General features: G+C 38.2%; 1 protein-coding gene across 1 annotated transcript in view; it reads left to right on the top strand.

The window, feature by feature from the left end:
- PIP5K1B (phosphatidylinositol-4-phosphate 5-kinase type 1 beta) overlaps positions 1 to 23118 on the top strand; it is a 69793-nt gene that overhangs the window by 39864 nt on the left and 6811 nt on the right. The window contains exons 7-12 of the mRNA XM_065656936.1: positions 3640 to 3851; positions 7373 to 7456; positions 7554 to 7602; positions 8144 to 8228; positions 10647 to 10802; positions 11397 to 11541. Coding sequence (XP_065513008.1) covers positions 3640 to 3851; positions 7373 to 7456; positions 7554 to 7602; positions 8144 to 8228; positions 10647 to 10802; positions 11397 to 11541 — 731 coding nt within the window. The remainder of the gene's footprint in view (positions 1 to 3639; positions 3852 to 7372; positions 7457 to 7553; positions 7603 to 8143; positions 8229 to 10646; positions 10803 to 11396; positions 11542 to 23118) is intronic.

Genomic DNA, 23118 nt, shown 5'->3' with positions numbered 1-23118 from the left:
TTTCTGTTATGTTAGTTCCTATATCCCTTTTCCAAAATGCTTGTAGAAGCGGAAGTGCTTGTTTGCATGGTTATCCTTTTAGTTGTTGCATTTCATAAGCTCGTGAATTTTTTTTTTGAGTAACGTTTTCCTTGATTCTTTCATTAAAATGACCTTCTGACTTGAGTTGTTTCACATGATTAGCAATGTGAATGCAGATTTCCCTGTCAGACAGTACACAGTTTGGGCTGCATCTAAAATAAAAATGAAATTTCATGGCAGAAATCCTTGCTTTCCTCTACTAGTCACTGTCTGAGATAGTTGAGTGTAACCATGTCTAAGACAATTCGCAGAATGCTTTAACATCTGATTAGCTCAGAAAAGAAAATCTCACTCAGGGAGTTATTTTTCCGTGTTCCAAAACAATGTATTTTGTGATGCCATTTCACTGTGGTTTTTGGTTTTTAATATGACATGAAAACAGAATCATGCTTAAGGCTAGAAGGGGATGAGTGATGCTTGCCATCTGGAAGTTGTCAGAGCAGCTAAAGCCAGCCTTGCAAGTGGTACTCGGTGACCAAGTGACAACACTGTGTAGACAGAATCGGTGTCGTTAGTGAAATAACACATAGTGAATAAATACAAATGAGATGAACAATTTAATATCAAGTTAATGAACACGATGTTTACTTGTCATTATCAAATACAACACCTAATCATGCTGCGTGCTAACAAATAAAAATATCCTGGCCGAGATCTCCCAGTGCCATTTTGCTAGCAAGGTGTATTTCAGAATGGTTACATGAGTAAGGGTTGAATTTGCCTCACTTCTAACTACACAAGGGTTGTGTTTCTGGGAGTTAATGTCAGTTTCTAGTGATCTCACATGGATGACATCAGGTGTTTTTTCAGGGCTTTCTCATTTCGCTATGAATATAGCCTTTTAATACTGTGGTTTGTTTCAGTGTTTTTTCATTAGATCAGAAAATGAATTTTCATTTTGGTATCTTTGCAGCAAAAACTTGCTGCTGCTTTTGAAAAGCAGTTCCATCTAAAATCATCAAAACTACTTGCAAGCAACCCTTGACCCAGGAAAAGGCTTATGCCTTTTAATGTTCTCGTAGGATGCTGCATGTTCAGCAGTATCTCAATGTGTTGTAGTCTGTAACTTTTCCTTGGCCAATCAGACGAATTTGTACAACCGTGTGTACAAAACATTGCTTACATATTTTTTAAAAATAATGATTTGATATTTGATATATTAATGATGGTACATATTTGAGAACCCTTCAGATATTTGTATATTCAACTGGAAATCCCACTGATGGAAGTAAAATTTCTGTCTTAATACAGACCGAAGAGTTTGACACAAAGTAAGATGTTGTTGAATGCTGATGTTTGAGATTCTTCCTTGTTCTGGTTAATTATTTCATAGCAGAATTTTCCTTGAAAACACAGGGGAGTGAAACATGCTTAGATCTGGTCAAAGGGTGTATATTTGCTTTGGGAGTGGCTGGTTTGGTTACCAAATTTCTAAGGGGAGGTAATCAGAACTGTATATCAAACCAGCAGGCAGGCAGAGGGGCAGATGGTGTTACAATATCCTGAAGGCACTTTGTAGACTGGACAATCCTGCCTTTGAGTAGGGCTGTGAATAGGATGTCAGGGCACAAGGGCTGGACTTCATTTGCTATGTGCTGTTTGTAAGAATACGTACTGTAGTTAATACTTCAGATGCACATGTGTTTCAGTTTCCTAATGATCTGGAATAACAAAATAGCTACTTGTTTTTATGATGTTTTTCAGAAATCCTAGGACAAAATCATAAATAGTCAAAGATATTTTTAGTCCATTGTATCTCACAAGTAGTATGGGTTTAAGTGACAGTGGTGAATTGATGCAGTCATAAAGATGAATTTTATCACATAAGATGTCCCTGCGGAAGAAGAAGCAGCACATTATAGTACAGCCTTCCATGAGGCTACATCCAGTCCTAGTCATAGGTTATGTAATTAGTGCAGTTAAATCATAACATGTCTGTAATCTAATTCAAAAACCAGTAAAGAACAGCTTGAAGGCAGAGCTGTCAGCAGCTATGTTTATAACTAAAATAAAAGCGGCAATGCTTTTTCCAAGCCTGACTAGCTGCTGTAATCTGGTTTTGCATAAGCAGTGTTGCTGACTGTACTAAAGTAAGTATTTTTATAGAAGATGCATTGTATTTTTTTTCCACCTTCGCAGAATCTGCTTTCAGTGGAAAATGAATGCCAGAGATTGAAAAGAGTTCAGCTGTATTGTACCTTTGTCTTCTACTTAATATAATGGGTACATCAGAAATACAGATAGACCAGAACAGAGCTTTCCTACCTCTTTGCCTATATACTTAGATGTTGGAGTTTAAATTATCTCTAGTAGGCTCTCTTTTCCTCCTCATGCAATTTCACAGACCACAAGACCTTTCCTGGTGATTGCCAAAAAATCTCATTTTGGATTTGCAAAATGTGTGTTAGCCATCCCAGTGTTTTGTGTAAAAATATTTATGCTTTGATAGTCTTCATCTAAATTATGTACCTGGAGTTACTGCTTTTTATTTTTCATCTCTGCAAAAATCACGTTTTGTTCTTGTTCACGTAAAAAGATATACTATTGCCTCTTGATTCCATGCCAAAAATTAACGCCGTTATCTTAGAGCATTGTCTGCCAACACATATCACAAGTCATTCCTGATCTGTATGAGGTGAAAGAGGGGTGAGTGGCACACCACATCCTTCCTAGTTGCTACCAATTTCTTTCCCTCTAGTTAGTACTGCTGCCATATGAGATATTTAACACAGCCGCTGTTTGCCAACAGTTTGGTTGTATTAGGATCACAGCTTGTTTTAATCCACATTAGCGTATTGACTTGAACTGTATTTCCTTTCAATGGCAGTATGCCAGACTTCATAATGGTGTAACTGACTAGGAACTTACGACAGTACATGTGCATGAACGAAGAAAGTGAACTCATCTACTGACAGAGGCAAAAATGGTTGGTAGAGCTGGAAGAGAAGGCTGCTTGGTTAAGTCATGCTTCAGAAATAAAACTGCGTTTGCAGTTTAGATAGATCTTATTTAGCCTAACAAAGAGAGATGCTTGATTTTTGTACCCAAATTGCATCAGCTTATTAATGAGAGAGTGGTAGCAAATGCTTTTTTTGACATTTGAAAGTTCTCCAAGAATGCTTTCTCAGTTATAAACAGGAGATCGAGGGAAGCTACAGAGTATTCTGGCCAAAAAAGCTCAGGGAGGTCTGGAACATGCATTAGAAGTGACTTAAAAGTGTCTGTAGTTGATAAGTATATGGCAGAACTATTAATTGATTATTTGCTATAAATTAAAAGGTGCTGACTGGACATATCTTCCTCGGCTACAAAATAACACCAGGTTACATTTCAGCTATGTATTTTTCTTTCCTACTTGTAATGAGCATTAAGCTAATTAGATAGCTAGCACTTTGACCCATGTGGGACAGTAGAAGATTTTTGTTTAATTATAATTAAAATTCAAGAGAAACTTGCACTTTGGCCTATTTTTAGTTAGGTTTTCCAATGCTGCTGTGTAATTCATATTGTCTGTAGTCATATTTTGTTTCAGTACAGCCGTTTCTTCTTTGTTGATAGGTTCTAGAAAGTTTTAAGATCATGGATTACAGTCTGCTACTGGGAATCCACATACTGTACAGTAACACAAAGGAAAAAGAAGGAGAGAGTTCCCAAAGTGCATCAGACACAAAACGTCCTGGAGGACAGAAGGTTCTCTATTCCACAGCCATGGAGTCTATACAGGGCCCTGGGAAGGCGGGGGACTCAGTCACCACAGAGACAACGAACACGTAAGTACCATAACCTGCTCTTAAGATTACTATTAAAACTCACACATTGTGTTTCTTCAGTCTGTGCCACTTGGTATTAAGAGGCAAACCATTCAAGAGTACACTGTATTTCAGGGGTTGAAAGATTAAGCCTTCCTTTTTTTAAAAAAAAAGTTAGACCACCTACATTTGCTGCAGAGCTTGATTAGTTTGATCATCTTTAAATACACGATAGCAAATTTTCTTAGTTCAGAGTGACTTATGTATGCACAAGAGCATTCATTTATAAACGACATGTTATGAGACAGCTATTACAAGAGTCCCAGGTATAATTTAATTTTAACTGACAGCAACCTGATGAGCCATAAGCAAAAACTATTTATTAACACTGAAACTGATATTCCTGCAATGGTTATTTTCATCTCAAAAGAGTGTACTCAGTACATAGAACTGCATCATCAACCAAGGAACTTCAGTCACATCCATGTATATCTCCTGAGATTAAGAACTACTGCTTTCCTCTTTTCTATCTAGCAAAAACTGCAGTAGAAATTGTATATAGACAATAGTTGTTCTGTTTGGTATTACTAAGAGCATCGTGTTCACCATTCTCATTCTCTATTATCAATTCTTCATTATAATGAGAGTTTAATTTCAAACTAAGGGTTTGATCTTCTCTTGGTTCTCAAGGGAGCTGTCTAGGTAAATACAACTGATGATATAGAAACATGTGCTTAAACCTACAGCAAACAAATGGGAGAGTTAGAGGTTTTAGCATTTATAGAGAGTTTCCAGATGTTCAGAGCCCTAGAATATAAATTAAAAAGAGCTGAATTTCACACAGTTTTTACATCATTACTCATATTCACACAGAAGATGGTGAATGCTCGTGGAACATCATGGAAGGAGGGACTGGCCGCTTGGGAAGAATATAAGGCTGTTGTCAGAGGAGGTAGGGAGGCAACTAGGAAAGCCAAGGCCCCCTTAGAATTAAATCTTGTGAGAGGGGTCAAGGACAACAGAAAGAGCTTCTTCAAATACATGGCAGATAAAACTAACAACAGAGGCAATGTAGGCCCACTGATGAATGGAGTGGGTGCCCTGGTGACAGAAGATACAGAGAAGGCAGAGTTACTGAATGCCTTCTTTGTCTCTGTCTCCACTGCCGGAGGCTGTCCTGAGGAGCCCCGTACCCCTGAGGCCGCAGAGGAAGGCAGGGCAATGGAGGAGTTTGCCTCAGTTGATGAGGACTGGGTTAGGGACCAGTTAAGCAGTCTGGACATCCATAAATCCATGGGTCCAGATGGGATGCACCCGCGGGTGCTGAGGGAGCTGGCTGAAGTCATTGCTGGACCGCTCTCCATCATCTTTGCCAAGTCTTGGGAAATGGGAGAGGTGCCTGAGGACTGGAGGAAAGCAAATGTCACTCCAGTCTTCAAAAAGGGCAAGAAGGAGGACCCGGGTAACTATAGACCGGTCAGCCTCACCTCCATCCCTGGGAAAGTGATGGAACACCTTATCCTTGGTGCCATCTTAAGACATATCAAGGATAAGAGGGTCATCAGGGACAGTCAACATGGCTTCACCAAGGGGAAGTCGTGTTTGACCAACCTCATAGCCTTTTATGAAGACATAGCCATGTGGATAGATGATGGCAAAGCAGTGGACGTGGTCTGTCTTGATTTCAGTAAAGCATTTGACACCGTCTCCCACAGCATCGTCACAGCTAAACTGAGGAAGTGTGGTCTGGATGATCGGGTAGTGAGGTGGACTGTGAACTGCTGAAGGAAAGAAGCCAGAGAGTCGTGGTCAATGGGACAGAGTCTGGTTGGAGGCCTGTATCTAGTGGAGTGCCTCAGGGGTTGGTACTGGGACCAGTATTATTCAATATATTCATCAATGACTTGGATGAGGGAATTGAGTGTGCTATCAGCAAGTTTGCTGATGACACCAAGCTGGGAGGAGTGGCTGACACGCCAGAAGGCTGTGCTGCCATCCAGCGAGACCTGGACAGGCTGGAGAGTTGGGCAGGGAAAAATTCAGTGAAATATAACAAGGGCAAGTGTAGAGTCTTGCATCTGGGCAGGAACAACCCCAGGTTCCAGTATAGGTTGGGGAATGACCTATTAGAGAGGTCATCCAAAAAAGTCCCGGTGTTTATTATATACGGCTCCCATCACCTGAGCCAGTGCAGTGCTGTGCAGATGATGGGCTGGATGGTGCTGCTGCTGAAGCTGGCTGCAACAATCAAGTCCTTCCTTGGCCCCTTGCACCATCACCTCTCCTGTATTGACATAACTGGTGCTGTGGCAAACCTCACTGAGGTGGGTGAAAATAAACCTGGGTCTTACAAAAAGGACCCTTAGGTCAGTCTTGTGTTGTGGTTCATTATAAGGCCATATAAGCATGAGGATGAAAATTGATACCCAGCAGGAATAACTGCTGCTTGTACTGGGTTGAATTTACAGTCGTACCTTCCAGGAAAAGCTGACAGAATATAGTTTTGTAAACCACTTAACACTTCCGAATGTCTGACCAGTTGAGCTGGAGTTTATGGTAACAGGGTTTTACAGTAATTTAAACCCCACTTGTTCTTACATGGTTTCCTTTGTGTCTAGAATAATAAAAAGCTTCCCCCACCCCCCAAAAAATGTTAAGTAGATGGTAGCCCTGGTTTGTCGAGGGAAGAGACTACTGTGGTTTAGTGGCAGAAGGGGGAATATACTCTCAACTATGTATTTTGTAGCTGTCTCAGGTGTGTATTACTTGTTTCTCAAACTGTTAAAAAAATTGGAGGTATCATTTGTGTTGCATGTTCAATCTGTTTTTCTTCTGGTTTTGTAGTGGGTCCATCAATATCAACAGAAGCTAATAAACTGAAAATTTGATTTCAGTTTCTGGTTCTAAAAACAATAGATCTGGGTTTTTTTCTAGGTGGTGGACTAGGAAGAGTGGGTCTTACAATGAGCATCTTGTTATTTAAGGTCATGGCTGAGTAAATACTCTGAACCAAGTGGAGACCCAGGCAGTCAGGATTCTCAAATTGATACTGTTAGTTTCCTGTCACTAATCTGTCTGTAAAGAAGTTTTGGAAAAGCATGTACTTAATTTTCGGTGAAAAATACACAAAACAACCTTTTCAGACTTGGAGCAATGTTTGGGCTCTCTACAGTTCTGTTATGTGTGGTCAGTTAAGTGATAAAATCCTCCTTCAGCTAGGCAAAATTATTTATTTTCCATAGTAATAAACTAATGTATGCTTTTCCCCCAGTTTTCAGATCATCTAAGTATTTCCAATTCTGTCTAAAAGTTATCCTAAGATATTCTTTGTTTATAACGGATATTTACCATTGGATCCCAGATACTTTAGGTTTGCCATTTATAATCGGTTGTAGGCTAAGTTACCCACATTTGACTGACTTGGCACTGTGGTATCTAGCGTAGATGTTGTGCTTATTTCTTTTGATTTGCAAGTGGGTACAGTTCACCTGCTGATGATCAGAAATCTTGCAAGATAATCTGACTTTTCTTGTTTCTCTCAGAATGGGAGGTATTCCAGCTAAAAGCCATAAAGGAGAAAAGCTGCTTCTGTTTATGGGTATTATTGATATTCTCCAGTCTTATAGGTACGTTGAATTTCAAGTTTTTATTGAATAAGTTATTTTGAAATTACTTAAAATATGGAAATTTTATAAAGTTCTGATTTTGTTTTTATATGCTTAGGTTAATGAAGAAGCTGGAACATTCTTGGAAAGCTCTTGTTTATGATGGGGTAAGTAGATTTTATTTTTTTTTTTAACTGCTGATACTTTAGCAATGGAACTTCAACTTATGTTGACTAGGAAAGAGGTAGCTCTATTATAGTTGTAGTCTACCATCAGCACATGGTTTGGACTGTTGCTGAAATCTTTTAGGTCAATTTCCCAATACATGCTCTGATTTTTTTTTGTTGGTCTTTCAGAAAGCAACTAAAATTATTAGCTTGTCATTATAACTTACACAAGACAATGTCCACTTAGCAGGACATTGAGGAATCTGCAACTGAAAAATGTACATAATGTGAATAAAAAACATGTCAAATACTAGGAAGATTTTGCAGAACTTGGCTGTATAATTTATAATTCATAATTTCATAAATGAAATACTCAACAGTTCTTGAAGAATTAACCTTTAAAAATGAAAATCTTGTTAGGGTTCACTTGTTTTGAGTACGCCTGAAATATAAATTACCTGGGTTGTCCACATTCTTTCTTGACAATTTTCTTTTGATTTACTTACGGAAAATGTGACCGAGACCTTTTTCACTCTTGTAGGACACTGTTTCAGTTCATCGACCAAGTTTTTATGCAGACAGATTTTTAAAGTTTATGAGTACAAGAGTTTTCAAGAAAGTTCAAGGTAAGAAAGTTGTCACTTTTACTCTTTTAGATACTTTTATAATTGTTACTTTACAACACTTCTGTCTTGGCAATAAAAGAATCCTTTCTTCAACATCATGTAGCACTTATATTGCTAGAGGTTGAGTTTCTTCACTCAAGATAATGGAATTGTAGTGTAACAGTAAAATTACCATCCATTATTTGCTGTGGTTTTTTTGTCACATCAGGGGCATCTGAAGGTAAAACAGGTTCTCTGATATTAGCACTGATATAAATTTAATGATCTAATGATGTGTCCAGTTCTGCATCTGTTATTCATGGGACTGCACCCATTAACTTTAATTTACTTAATTTGCAAAAGTAAAGATGGTTTACATACCAGCTCTAGTATGTTTGAAAAGACAGGCATTCTTCCCTTTGACATGTATTTCTTCTGTGCTTTCTCAAGGAAAAACAAAAAAACAAAGAAACAAAACAAAAAAACCCAGAAGTTGGATATTAGTAGACTTTTGTCTTTGTGACTATTGGCTATTTCTCGTTTTCCCCTCCATTTCTCCTTCCTTAGTCATGTATTTCATTCTCAAGGGTAAGATACATCTCACTACTAGGTGCTTGCAGGATGTGGTGGGTTGACCTTCACTGGCTGCCAGGTGCCCATCAAGCCTCTCTGTCACTCCCCTCCGCAACTGGGCAGGGGGAGAGAGAAAATATAACAAAAGGCTCACAGGTGAAGATGAGGACAAGGAGATCACTCAGCAATTACCAATCACAGGCAAAACAGATTGGACTTGGGAAAATTAATTTATTACCAAGAAAATCAGAGTAGGATAATGAGAAATCAAACTGGATCTCAAAACACCTTTCCCCAGCCTCTCCCTTCTTCCCGGGCTCAATTTCACCACTCTCATCTTCTCCACCTTCTCCCCACCAGCAGTGCAGGGGGCTGGGGAATGGGGCTTGGGGTCAGTTCATCACACGCTGTGTCTGCCACTCGTTCCTCCTCACACACTTCCCCTGCTCCAGCACGGCGTCCCTCCAATGAGAGACAGTCCTCCGTGATTTTCTCCAACCTAAGTTCTTCCCATGGGCTGACATTCTTTATGAACTGCTCCAGTGTGGGTCCCCCACAGAGTCACAACTCCTGCCAGCAAAGTACATCCACCTGCTCCAGTGTGGGGTCCTCCATGGGCTGCAGGTGGATTGTTGTACAATTAAGGACATGATGCCTCATTTTCTCTCTAATCTTAATTTGTCTGTCTCATTTTTCCAGGCTGTTAACCTGTCTTAATATCCCACTCTTGATCTGCTCTGCATACAAGGCTATTAATCTACTTCTATAGGGATTACTGGTTCAAATGCGTTATTCTTTTGTAAAATAAAGAACTGGGAGTGTTCCTGCCTTCAGGAATATTATTTCTAAACTTTGAGTTAGACATTTCAGTGCAAACTCTTAAGCCCTGTTCTGAATGTGTGCTTTTCCCCCTAGTGCCCACAACAAGCCTCCATAAATAACAATAAAAACATAATAAGTAGATTCAGCCTTGGGCAGAGGCTAGCTCGGCAGCTATCTAATATGTTAGTTTTTAACAGTATCCTGGAGTTATGGATCTGATTCTCATCTTCAGTCTTTAGCCAGCTGGCTTCAATCCTTTTGAGTTTTGTATTAGAGCATAATATTAGCTATTGCAATGTATGTGAAGTAACCTTGCAGCCAATGCATGGAGGTCAGCAGCTGGCAAGTGAAAACCACTAAATGAACTGGCTGGCATCCTTCTGGAGAAGAACTACAAATGAGAGTCATGGTTCAGTAGTAGTGGCAGTGGTCAGAAACCTATAGTTTCACTCAAAATGCCATTGTAAGTAGTCAGGCTCCGGTAAGAATTACAAAGGTGATGTTTATACCTGAGTGTACAAGCCATCTGCATTTTGGAAGTATTTCTTCTACCCAAAAAAGATGTTTGACACATGTCACTGAAGTGGAAATTCTGCACTAGCACATGCATCATTATATAGCATTAGTTCACAGCTCAAGGAAATGATCATAACCTCTCAGAATACTCCAAGTGTCTTTTCAGTTTTCCTATCTTCTGGGGTTTTTTTCTGTATCATTTTGTCTCTGATTACATTGGTTGATACTCCACAGGAGATTTTTAACTTACTGATGTCAAAGTTGGTTATCTGACTTGATGTTTTTCATCCTATGAGCAGTAAGAAACCCCAGAAAAAGACAAAAGTACTTCACACATAGGTCAAATAACAATGCCATTGGCTCTAGTTTTGGTATCATATTTGATAAGTAGGTGTGTATCTGGGTATGTTCTTTGTCTGTATTCAGAAACTATAGCTTTATAGATGGCTTGCTTTTCTATATGCTGCTAAAGATGTGCAGGGGGATAAGATGACATCATTCAACAGCTATGCTCATTTGGTAATGCAGCTTTAAAGTCTTCACCTTCAAAGAAACGGTGCAATTCCATCACAGCCCTAAAGGCAACATCACAAGAAATAGTGTGTGCAGTTACCCACGAGTGGAAAGATGAAAAGCATGGCATTCTTGCTGAAGGACAAAGCTATGCCAGCCTTGATGAAGAAGGTAATGTCTTGCAAATCAACAGGCCTATAACCAGAAAGCTTCCAATCTGGCTGATCTTTCAAAACATCAGAGTCAGGTTGTTCTCATTGAGAGAGTTGTTAGTCATATTTGGCAGAACAGACCTTTGGGAGCAAGATGTTTAATCAAACATGTCACATGAAGTGTTTTTAAGCTCAGTTCATTGTTCCCAGAGTCTTTTTGAAGAGATACAGGCTTTGCCCCTTTTAGAGCTCATCTGCAGCCAGGCTCAAAGGAGAACCAGCTGCCTAATCCCATCTGAAAACTGGGCCCTGGTCATGTGAGATCAGTTCCGGAAATGAGAATAATTAATCAGATATTCATACCACTGTTTACTATTTGGCCTTGGAGTTGCTCTGTATTCTGCTGAATGTGCTGGCTAGCAGCTGAAATTTACCCTGTAATGCAAAGAGTGTGGGTATGGGAACATGAATATTGCATTCTCATCAATTCAGACATATTAAGAAGCTTCAAGAAGCTGTTGAGAGCACTGTGTGACTCCATACGTTTGCATAAAGACTCTTGGATTCAATTTGAAATTAAATTTGTTAATGTTCCTTATTTTTGTGTATGCAGTACTAGGTTCACGCCACCGGCCAGATCTGGTACCAAGCACTCCATCTCTGTTTGAAGCAGCTTCCTTGGCAACCACAATTTCTTCTTCTTCCTTGAATGTAGATGAGCATTACCAACGTGATCAACCTATGCTCTACTCTAGCAGGTAAAGGCTCTATATGTAGTAGAGGATTCCCCACTGTTTTGCTAGAAGTCTGACAATGTGTGCAATGGAAGGAGGCTCTGCAAAAGAAAAAACTGAAGGGGCAAGTGTCTCAGTAGCTCAGTATTGAGCCTCTCCAGTAAAGGAGGGGTGCTGTAAGCCCATAGGATTTGTTATGTATTGGTTTGCTATTATACTATATGTATTATGATTGGGGTCACAAAATGGAAAGCATAAACACAGAAAAAAATTTATAGTATACTTTGAATTTTTTGTCATGTTCCAAAACTAAACTGGGCATTAAAAACTTGCTTAGGCTTTGGTCTGTGCCATAAACCAAACTGCATTAAGAACAAGGTAGGAAATACTTGTAACTTGGCTGTAGCCTAAAACAACTGCAGAAAACTGTGGTGTGCTAGGAAAAGGGACCTACTTTCACGTTGATCTTTATTCTGAATGTACAGTGCTGAATTGTCGTCTTTAAGTTCTTTCAAAATGACCATTTTCTGAAGTGAATTTCTATGAAACTTCACCCATGAGTGTGATTAGAGCCTAACTTGAACCCAGTAAGGATAAAAACAGAAAGGTCTAAAGAAAAGTTGTGTAGATGCTTGTGAGCCAGCTTGAATGTGGTTTGAGTTGTCTGAATGTACTTCAGCCATGACTGTCCAACACCATGCTTACGCCATTGTGTCTTGCTGGGAGATTGTCTGTGTGTGCTTGTACTCTATGTTGTACACCTGAAATGTGCTGTGTTGTGTGTTCTTGCCTGCTTGCAGATCTCTTCACCATGTGTTGTACTGCAGAACAGCCATTTCTGTTTTTATCAAGAAGGGTAACTCTTGTGAACTCAAGTGTCTTGAATTTTGTTTGGAATAAGTTGGAATCCTGGACTACACGGTGTCTATACAGATGTATAAGCTCACTCATGTGCCAAGATCTTTACCTTAAACTGTATGTCATCCAAAAAGATCAGGTTATTTCAAAAGCAATTTTGAGGCAGTAGGACTTTACCTCCTATAAAAATTTGACCAACTGCATTTTCAGAAGTAAACTGACTTACAGAGTTACTTGATCAAAGTGACATTTCCAGCTTCCATTTTCATTAAGTTGAAATAAACCTCACTGATGTGGCATCTTCCATAGGTCTGGTGTCTTGCTATAAAAGTTTGGAGTGAGGTATATTTTGGGGTGTAACAAAGGTGAAGTTTTAATTACAGAAACATCACAAGTTGTCCTAAAATGCATCTACAGAAGCTTTATGAAATAAAATGACTCATGAATACACATAGAGCTCCTTCAATTCAACTTCTGTCAGTCTTATCCAGTTTGCGACAAAATTAGCTGTAAGACTTCAATATTCCATGATCTTTTACCAAGTTTTAGCTTTTCTAGAAATAAGGTTATAGAGTACTAGGGTTTTGTTTTGGTTTTTTTTCCAATTTGCTTCAAGTATCAAATAAAACTACAGAACTGCTTTTGTTAGCATCGCTCAGCAAAGGAGGTCTACAGAGTTATTTGGATAAAAAGTTCAGATTTACTGTAAATTAAACATTTCAATACTCTTTACTGTCCATAAATTAATTGTAGAGAAAAGCTATGAGTAAGTACTTGATATTCTTCTGTAAAGGTATTACAAAATAATTCTAAAATAAATAAGGTTTTTAGCAGATCTACACTTTGGTGTTTAGACTTGCTTACTCTCCAGTTGTGATTCAGTCAATGAAATAACCTAAAATGTTGTGTATGTTGTCAATTATGTGATTACCCTGCACATCCTTATCTTACAAAATCAGATTGTAACTAGTGTCTACAGTCCTTGTACCAACATTCATAGGTGTGTAGCTCTCTCCACGTCTTGTGTCAAAACAGAAGACGTTGCCCCATAGCCAGGAGATCTACCACAGGGGCTGGCTGACTAACATCGTTGCTGGTCCAGATGTATCCTTTACAGCCAGGGCTCAGTGGCAAGTTTTTCTCCTGACCAAGTACTGGTTCATGTCATAGTCTCAGTATTTATGATGCATGAGAATGAGCTTTGCTGTCATGGCTCATGGCTTTCTTTTAGGATTTAAGAAAGCTGCTAAGCATATTCAGTATTAATTTCCCCAAGATGATTCTGGGCACTTGCAGTTTTGTACCCACCTCTGCTTTCTGCACCAGTGCAGGGAGGTCCTTACTTCTTCATGGCACTAAATAATATATCCAAATAAATTTTACTTATGTTTTTGTGGCACATTGCAGGAACTTCAGCCCTCCCGTGAGAAAACCTGTCAGGGAAATAAAAACACACACCAAAAACCCCTATGCTACAATGATGTCGTAGATGTCGTAGATTTTTCTCCCTGGAGTTCTGCTTTTGAGTATTACAAAATGTTGTGATGCAGGACTCTTCACTTTGCCATTTGTCTCTGATAAGCAGAAAGCCTGGAGCAGTCTTTGAAACACAGCCTGAATGAATGATTTGTTTACAAATGTGAGCCTGCTTTCAGTCTTTAAGTATGTCATTGACTGTGACATTCTGCTTCAAGTTATTTAATAGAATTAACAGTTTGGTATCTTCTTTGTCAGCCTTTTTCTTCCTCTTTCAAAGTGTCCTGGTATAAAGTAGAAAGTACACAAATTTTCTTGTAGCCAGTCAGAAATCTCTGGTGTAGGGTAATAAAGGGAGGCAATCCTGTGTGCATAGTAATAATATGGTATCTGTATGGCTCCTTGACTCCTGTTGATGCTAATGAGCAGTATGTGCCCAAACCAGTGAGCAGACCGATGCTGTTATTTGCTTCATTAACAAGAGAGCGGTAATACTTTTGGATATCTTGAAGCACACATCATATTTGTATCTTAATTTTTTCAGAATTGCCCTTGTTTTCTATCAGCCATGAATGTAATCATTCTCTAAGGAGAAGGAAATGGCATTTTGTACAAAAAAAAGGAGATCAGCACCATCTTTTCTTGAGGGTGCTCAGCACTTGTGGTAGGAAACAAGGAACTGCTGCCAGCGTGGTTACGCGGACAGGGGTGACTTGCTGAGCTGGGACTGTGTCATGTGAGGAGGGTTTGTGTACATCTGGCTTGCTACAGATTAGAAGTAGCATAATTAATTGTAGATAATGCAAAGCAGCATTTAGGGACTTGTCATTAGAGCAAAAAAGAGACCAAGCAGCGGTAATAAACACACAGTTAATTAGGAGTGGTTTTCAAGATTGCTAGCTGATTATTTTTTGTCAAGTTATTACTCAGTCCTTGAAAAGTTGGAGGAAACTTGGTGTTAGCCAGGCAGTGTGAAGAAGAACTGGTAAAAGTAGTGAATGAAGGAACGGTGGGGAGGGAAAAATGGCTTTATTTTTCAGCACAGAAGGCACTTTATCTAAAAAAGGGAAGTAAAAAGGAAAAAAGGGACAAACGTGACATGTTATTCAGCAAGTGTAGGCTTTCTTGTTTGTCAGAAGACAGCTGTTTTCTGTTCTGTGAAGCTCTTTCTCAGTCAAATGGTTGTGTCATAAGCAATGTCAAGTATTCATTTAGTAAGAGAACAGAATTAACAATTTATTGCTTCTATTAAAATTTTCAAAGATTTTCCACTCCTCCTCAAATAGGTTTATATTTGGTGCAGACGCATTTTGGTATCTAAAAGGTCTGTTTTCTACTAGAATATACATTCAATTTTGAGTCCAAATATACTTCTTTGAAAGGGTTTATTTGTTGATCTTAGGAAATGTAACGCCTACATATTGTAGCAGGAATTATTTTTATAGCAGTGATAACATACTTTTTCCACCTGCTGGTTAAGTTTTCCGAGTAATCATAGAATCACAGAGTAGTTTGGGCTGGAAGGGACCTTCAAAGATCATCTAGTCCACCCCCCCTGCAGTGGGCAGGGACATCTCCAACTAGATCAGGTTGCTCAGAGCCCCGTCCAGCCTGGCCTGGAATGTCTCCAGGGATGGGGCATCTACCACCTCTCTGGGCAACCTGGGCCAGTGTTTCACCACCCTCATTGTAAGTAGTTACTTCTTCATGTCTGGCCTGAATCTCCCCTCCTTTAGTCTAAAACCTCCTATAACAACAGGCCTTGCTGTAAAGTCTGCCGCATCTTTCATATAGGTTCCTTTTAAGTACTGAAAGGCCACAACAAGGTCTCCCTTCTCTTCTCCAGGCTGAACAACCCCAACTCTCTCAGCCTGTCCTCACAGCAGAGCTGTTCCAGCCCTCTGATCATTTTTGTGGCCTCCTTTGGACCCTCTCCAACAGGTCCATGTCTTCCTGGACTGAGGGCTCTAGAGCTGATGAATAAGTACTGATAAATTAAATTAAAGATAAATCTGAATGGCTTGAGCAGTATGACTGTTGTCTCAGTTGACTTTGCTTTTACAATTGCAAAGAGCTGACTCATAGAATCATAGAATGGTTTGGTTTGGAAGGGACCTTAAAGGCCATCTAGTTCCAACCCCCCTACCATGGGCAGGGCCCCTTCCACTGCACCAGGTTAATGCAGACACTTCTGGAAATGTTTTAAACAGGAGTTCCAGGATACAACAGAAAGTCTCTTTCTGATGTATCTTTCAGCAGGTCTCATGGCTTCCAGTCACAAACCCAAACAAAATCCCATGATGCATAAAGGGCTATTTCATGTCTCTTGTCTTCAGAGCAATGCCAAGACACTGTGGGTTGTATAAGGAGGATTCCTGAATTTTTCTGGTACGTTCGAGCCTAGCAAAATAATATATATGAAAACTAGTTCTTGTTTCCCTTCATATATTCTGTACCTCCTTTCTATAAGATGTGCATGTAGTATTGACTTCAGCTTTCTTTTTCATCTTCTTTCTGCTTTTCTCTATATTTTTCAATTGTTTGCCTCACTTTCATATTTCTGGTTTTTGGTGCAGACCACTTGAAACTTCCAGAAATGTCCAAACTTTGAATTGAAATGTCCCATGACTTGACATTCTATGGAAGAACTTCTTCAAAGACAACTTAGAAAATAAAAGCAAGTTCTTCTGCTGGTTTTTTCCCAGTGTCAGGGATTTAGAGGTATTAGTTTTCCTGTTGTAAGGAATATTTAACCACACCTTTTGCCAGTCTGTTTTTCTATGTAAACAAACTTTTGTGTGTTAAGTTTTAATATTCTGTCTGTCCACCCACCACCCTTAGTCTCTGAAGCTTAGACGAATTTGTCGTAGTCTGATTCAAAGAGGATTAAATTAATGCAACCTTCATGAAAATAAGCAGCTAGGTGGAAGAAAAATACTTCAATGTTCTAATGCTATGAACAGATGCACTGAGACACTGGGGGAAACCCCATGGGAAAGAAAGAAAATTTGACTATGATTGAAGCATGTAATTGTAGCTTAAATAACAAAAAGGCCTTTACAGTTCTCCTCTGATTGAATTACTTTTGCTTCCTTTTTTAATTAAGAACCGATATAAACTACAGTGTTTTAAGCAATAGGAGGGCAACAGCACAGTTGAACATACTCATTGTGGCTGACCATTACTGAACAGGAGAAAGTAATTTTAAAAATGGGAGTGTTTCGCTTGGTTATTCTTTATTTTTCAATCTAAAAATTAAGGATGAGAACTCAGTGCACTGTTGAAATTGTACAAAACCTCTGTTCCACTGAAGCGTGCTTTCTGGTACTCAGTATATACAGGGATTTCTGTCCTGTGCTCTCCCCCAATTTGTCTTTGCCCAACCAGAAGTCTGCATTAAAACTGGCCATCAACACAGCTCTGATGCCGTTGCAGAAATCTGAACTTTTAGTTACTAACTGCTGACAGCATGTGTTGCTGTTAAGAGATTAATTACAAGATTTTTTTTTCTGCCACTTTTATGCAGAAGTTCCATGTACATGTCAGTTGCAGCTCAGTTATTTAACTGGAATAAGGCTGTCATTTGTAAATCTCATTAATGTGCTGGTAGAAGATGCATGTTATATCTGAAGAGCTTTGTATGCTTTAAGGTGTACTGTCATTCTTTTCTTCCTATTATAGGATTAGAGCTGTACTAGTTAGTAACGTATCTAAATACTAATGCATAATGTCTAAAAGTGTTCAGGGGTACTTAATCAAATAAACAATTTATGTTTATTTGATTAACAATTATGCTCTGTTGGAACAATGATACTGTGACAAGAAACTTAGCAGAAAAGCAGATTGAAGAATACTGGTTTAAAGAGCATAGCACTGCTACCTGCAGCCCTGAAGAAGCATCAAAAAACCATTGTTGGACAAAAGGCATATATACATCTTATTTAATCTTACATTTTCTTATTTTTTAATGATATACGTTTTTTTTCTTAATGATACATGCTGGCATTAGAAGAAAACAAGGCTATCTAAGTGAACAGAATTCCTCCCTCTCTGGTGGTATCAGAAGTTAGTATTTGGATTTATTGTAGTTTATGAAGTTTTTGTGGAAATAGAAGTGAGAATCTTTCTTAGCATGTAAATGCTTGTTATGGGCACATATCAAAACATAAAATTTCAGTCTCTAGCTTCAAACGTGTAAAGCGAAAGTGTAAAGCAAATCTGGATGATGCACCAGTTTCATTAATTTACTAAGGCATGTCTAAATTTTCATGGTTTAAGCCTCATACGTATGTCTAGTAGATTATCTTGTACAGTTCATAGTCTTAAGGAAGATTTATCTGAAATTTGCTTTTCCTACTAGGTTGGTTGTTTGTTTGGGAGGTTGTTTGTTAATGAGTTACTTTCATAGCCAGAGGAATACTGAGTAATCCTGGAATTCAGTGTAAATGGTTAAAGATTATTAGTCCTTAATGTCTAGTACTGACTGGTTAGCATCAGTACCAAGGGATCAGTGAGGCATCTAGATTTCCTGAAAAAGAAATATATTTTTTTTCTCTAATTAAACTTTTCTGAGGCATTTACGCTTAACCTTTTAGTCATTGGGATATTAGAGAACCTTTAGTAATGTATGAGTCTGGGAAAAATTAATGCTGCTTTGTTACAAATCTTCTTTAAAGTTGTCTGTGTGGTTATAATGCTGCTCTACTAATGTATTATTTAAGCATCTGAAACTGCTCTTAATACATTAAGTATTTTCTTTGTGTAGGCATTTAGATTCAATATTAAATACTGTATAGCAAGTAAGAATTCAGAAAAGACATTAACTCCAGCAAAGCAAGGAGAGCTGACTATCAGGTGTAGGCTGCTTGCCCAATGATATTCTGAGGCTTGTGCATAGAAAAAAGGCTAGAGACTCTAAATAGAAATTATTAGTATCTGTGGCAAAACTGGAGACTTCGTATTTTACCATAGTATATTTGCCCTTGTTGGATATTTCAATAATTTAGCTGCGAAGGGTGGCAAGAAAGCAGTGACAAAGATTATTTTTTAGAAGACCTAGTAGGAGTATTTCCTTAATGGAAGTTGGCAAGATAGCCAAGTATTTTGTAAAGCAGGGGTTCTGTCTCTGGAGTGGATCAATGCTGTCCCAAAAGGCAAAGGTCAGTGTCCTTGGCAATGGAAGAAGGACGTAACGAAGACTGAAAAGGTCTTGTGAACAGAAGTTCCTCAGTCTGTTTTGAGCAAGTGATCTGGTGTGGTGTTTTTAATTAGCCTTGAGTGACCCTTAATTTCACCTGTTCCTGCTGCAAGCCTATAGGTATATATTGATAAGTGTTAATAAAAGGTATATATTTTTTTTTCAGAAAACAGCCTGTACGATTTAATAGATGACCATATTTTCTGTTACAAATGTTCCTTTCCTCAAAACATCTCTAGAAAGAGTACCACTGCAGTGTAACTCAACAGAATATTAAACAAACATAATAATTAATAGAAGAGAGAGCAGTAACTAAATATAGCACCCTGATTACACCTGACCTGTTTAGTTTATTTTTTGTTCGGAGGTACTGTCTAGAAGTTTCTGATAAAAGTTCTGGTGAAGAACAAGAGATGTCAGCCCTGCTTTTGAGTCTTTCTTCAATTCTAGTGCTGTGTGGGTAGGCAGAGTGAGAAGACTTTGCTGTATTCCAAGGTTTATTTCAGTTTCATGACTGAGGGACCCTTCTTTTGTAAAATGCTCACAATGTGGCTCCACCCATTCAGAAAAATAAAAACCTCCTGAAAAAACAGATGTTCTGTTTGCAGCAGGCCAGTGTAGATGTGAGATTCTGCTGGTACTTGTGATGTTACGTGACCTTACCATCAGGTAACTGGGTTTAGTGATTGTTGGGGAACAAACATTGGTAGCCCTCTGGAAGGAATATTAGCGCAGTAATGTGTCCTTCACCAGCAAATGTATAATGGCTTTTTAATGGATTTTTGTTTTAATCTCACTGCTGTAAATGTAAAACCAGCACTATATATCTGAACACAGTTGGCCTTGCCGTAATTTGCCCCAGCTGCAGTACCATAAAATACACAATGTTGCTTCATACTTTGGTTCTTTGCACTGTTATCCCTTGAGACATACTAGTGTATCATAAGCCAGTCTGCAGAATTATCATAAACTTCATCAACATCACTTTAAAGAGTGAATTATCGCTTTCATGTGTCCTAATTTGATGGGATCCTCTGCCCCATACACTGGATGAACAAAGTGATATAACTTGGCATGGCAGTCTGAATAGTGCGTTGGTTTGTCTTTTTTCTCTTTGATACATTTTAAAAGCAGCCCCTTATCTTACTGGGAGTTTTCTCGTGGAGATCTATATATGTATGGAAGTGGGTATGTCTTTGTCTGTGCTTACATAATTAATTGGATCTAATCCCATTCAACTGCTGATGCCCTGTTTGCCGCACTTTTCAGTGTAATTTGTTTTAATAGAGTCCGAAAAAGATGTGTGTTCTCCTTCACAGAAAGAGAAGTTTTATAAATTATTTAGCCAATGTTTCTTGGAAGCAACTTGGTTGTTGAAAAGTAGAAAGAAAAGCTATAGTTTTTATTAACTTGAAATTTTAGATTATTGCTCATTCACATGCACATCTGTGTATTTAAAAGTCCAATGGTAATAGTAGTTATACGTAAGTAGATGTTTCCTTGACTGAATTTGTCAGTCTTCATGCTGCTTTTCATATTCCATACTCATCCTTGCAAGTCTGATTTCACTACACTAATTTTTTCTGGTGAGGAGGATCCAGAGGAGCTTCTCAGAACAGGCTTCACATGTAGATCCCTCTGTGGGCTGATACATGTTGATGTGTACCTCTCAGTGGATTTGGCTGTTATTACTCAGTATTTTGTGATCTAGACTGAGTTCCTAAATTCTGATTTCTTAACATCTCTTTTCAACTACACATATGTGACAGGTACATAAATGAAAGGTCTCCTGATTTTAATTGGCACCTGCAAAGGTGTGTGGGTTTGGCTGTAGTGAAACTGATGTGCTTACTGTGGTGTTTACTGATTCACATGTCATGTTTTACCACTAGCATGAGTGTAGTAGCACTGACTCACTGTCAGACTCCTTCACTTGAAGCAGCATTTAGAAGATCAGTCATATGTATTGTTTTCTCAGGTCTGTGGTTTTAATGTTTGTCAACAGTGTTTGTGAAATATTAAAAGGTAGTTTTACTATGTTTGACCTACTTTTTTTTTTTTTCAGACACATGTAATTTTTTAAAATGAAACTAGAGGTTGAGTTTTAGAGGTGATATAATATTTCTGCATTGTAAACATTGGACTAATTAAGGCATTTAGTTCAACAGGTACATAGATGTCTGTTGTCCCTATTCACATTTATATGTATGCAGGCAGATTTCCTGCAACAGTTTGTATTGAGATGTACCTTGTAACAACAGTTTTACTGCTCATTTATCCTACAAGACATTTTTCTGACTTTTACACACAGATATTTTAAATATCAAAACTAATGGTGTAATGAGCTGATAATTTTTTTAAAAGTTTATATAAGTTTTCAAACACATTAGCCATTGCAAATGTGCTACTATTTAGGAGATAAATGTACTGTGGGAGATGCTACAGGGAAGCATATTGGACATCCAAAGATAGGCATCGAATCCTGTTTTTATTACAACTCTTCAGAGCAGGGGAGAAACAGTGGCTTGTTCTAATTCATGGCTGTTGTATTTTGGCACTATCTGAAAGAAGCTTATAATTATATTCCTACAAGAGCTGTTCTTCACACTGCAGGACAAAAAAAGAAAACCAAACCAAACAAAAAACTAAAACCAAAATACAGCTCAAGCTTCTGTTTCGGTCAGTTTTTACTACCTGGCACTGTTTCTGTCATTCTTCAAAGGCTGTGCAATGACTTGGAAAGGAGACTGAATGGTTTTACCTGTCCTGCAGGCTGCCTCGCAAGCAGACACATTATGATGAGGCATACTTGTTTTTCCATGAAGAAAACAGAAGTCTTTTATCTCTAAAACTGTCACCTCAGTTTAGTGTAAATAAAATATGAAGGACAGAAATAGTACTTAAAATTTGGAAAGGTTTAAAGGACACCAGTATTTTGATTTTTTTAAATTATTATTATTACTATTTTATTTTTTTTATTATTATTTTAGATAATCCCGACTGGTTATGCTAGTTTCTTGACAAAGTGTATTTTTTCCTTTATTCCTTAGAAACTTAATATGATCTTATATATATCTTCCTTAGATTAAAATGTGTAAAATTTATGCTCTTCTACAAATCTGCAAAAATTCAGTCTAATTTAATTGTTCCTCCTGAAGACTGTGTACCCTATACCTCATTTTTCAGATTTGCAAGTAGCAATCCTTAACTATCTTTAGCTTTCCAAGATAATTTGAGTTAGGGCTTTTTTATATCTCATGTCCAAGAGAACATTTTAGAAGGACTTTGGAAAATGAAGGGTTTATTTTATTTTCTACTCAGGAGGAAGAGAAATTGAGCCTGGTTTTTGATTAAAAGTAGTGAAGTGTGCTGATTTAGGATGTCAAAATAAGGCTTTTCTCTTTCCTTCAGCATAAGGACAAACTGTTTAGTGCTTTTTAAAATAGGATCCACATTAACACTAAGGATTAGACCTTAAAAAAAAGAAAAAAAAGCTTCTTGCTTTTCCCCCTTTTCCTAGGAAAATTGGAAATCTTGTTCTTATGCATATCTTAATGAAGTTCCTAGTCACTTAGCCAGCTGGGGTGCATGTTCTTCATGGTGTCATTTCAAGGCAAGTATAACAAACAAAATTTTCTTATTCTACCATGAAAATGATTTCTAACTAAGCAGCTGTATCTAAGGTGGTTTTACTACGTTATTACATGTAAGCACTGTGCTGCATTTGCAGCAGAGTTCAGCTCCTGGCAGAAGTGGTTGCTTTTATACCAACACCCGCATGAGCTCCAGCTGCAAATTAATGTGGAAGAGCCTTGAAATTTCTACTTTCTCCCTTATACACTTTAGGGATTATCTTCCCAAAGTGGACAGGTCATGTTTTTTTAAACAGAGAAAAACTTCCAGTTACGGAACTTAAGGTATATGAAAGAAAGCTCTGTCTTGCAACAGTTTTCCTGCACTTTTCCTTTTAATAAACAATTCTTCATGCAAGAGATGAGTCTGAATTGCTTGCAGAGTTTCTCTCTAATTATTCAGTGTAAAAGTCACAGCAGCAAGGAGATTGCTATCAG

This window comes from Caloenas nicobarica, chromosome Z (assembly GCF_036013445.1).
Source record: "Caloenas nicobarica isolate bCalNic1 chromosome Z, bCalNic1.hap1, whole genome shotgun sequence".
Lineage (NCBI taxonomy): Eukaryota > Metazoa > Chordata > Aves > Columbiformes > Columbidae > Caloenas > Caloenas nicobarica.
The sequence above is the reverse complement of the archived record's forward strand: the minus strand, read 5'-3'. Positions and strand labels throughout refer to the sequence as shown.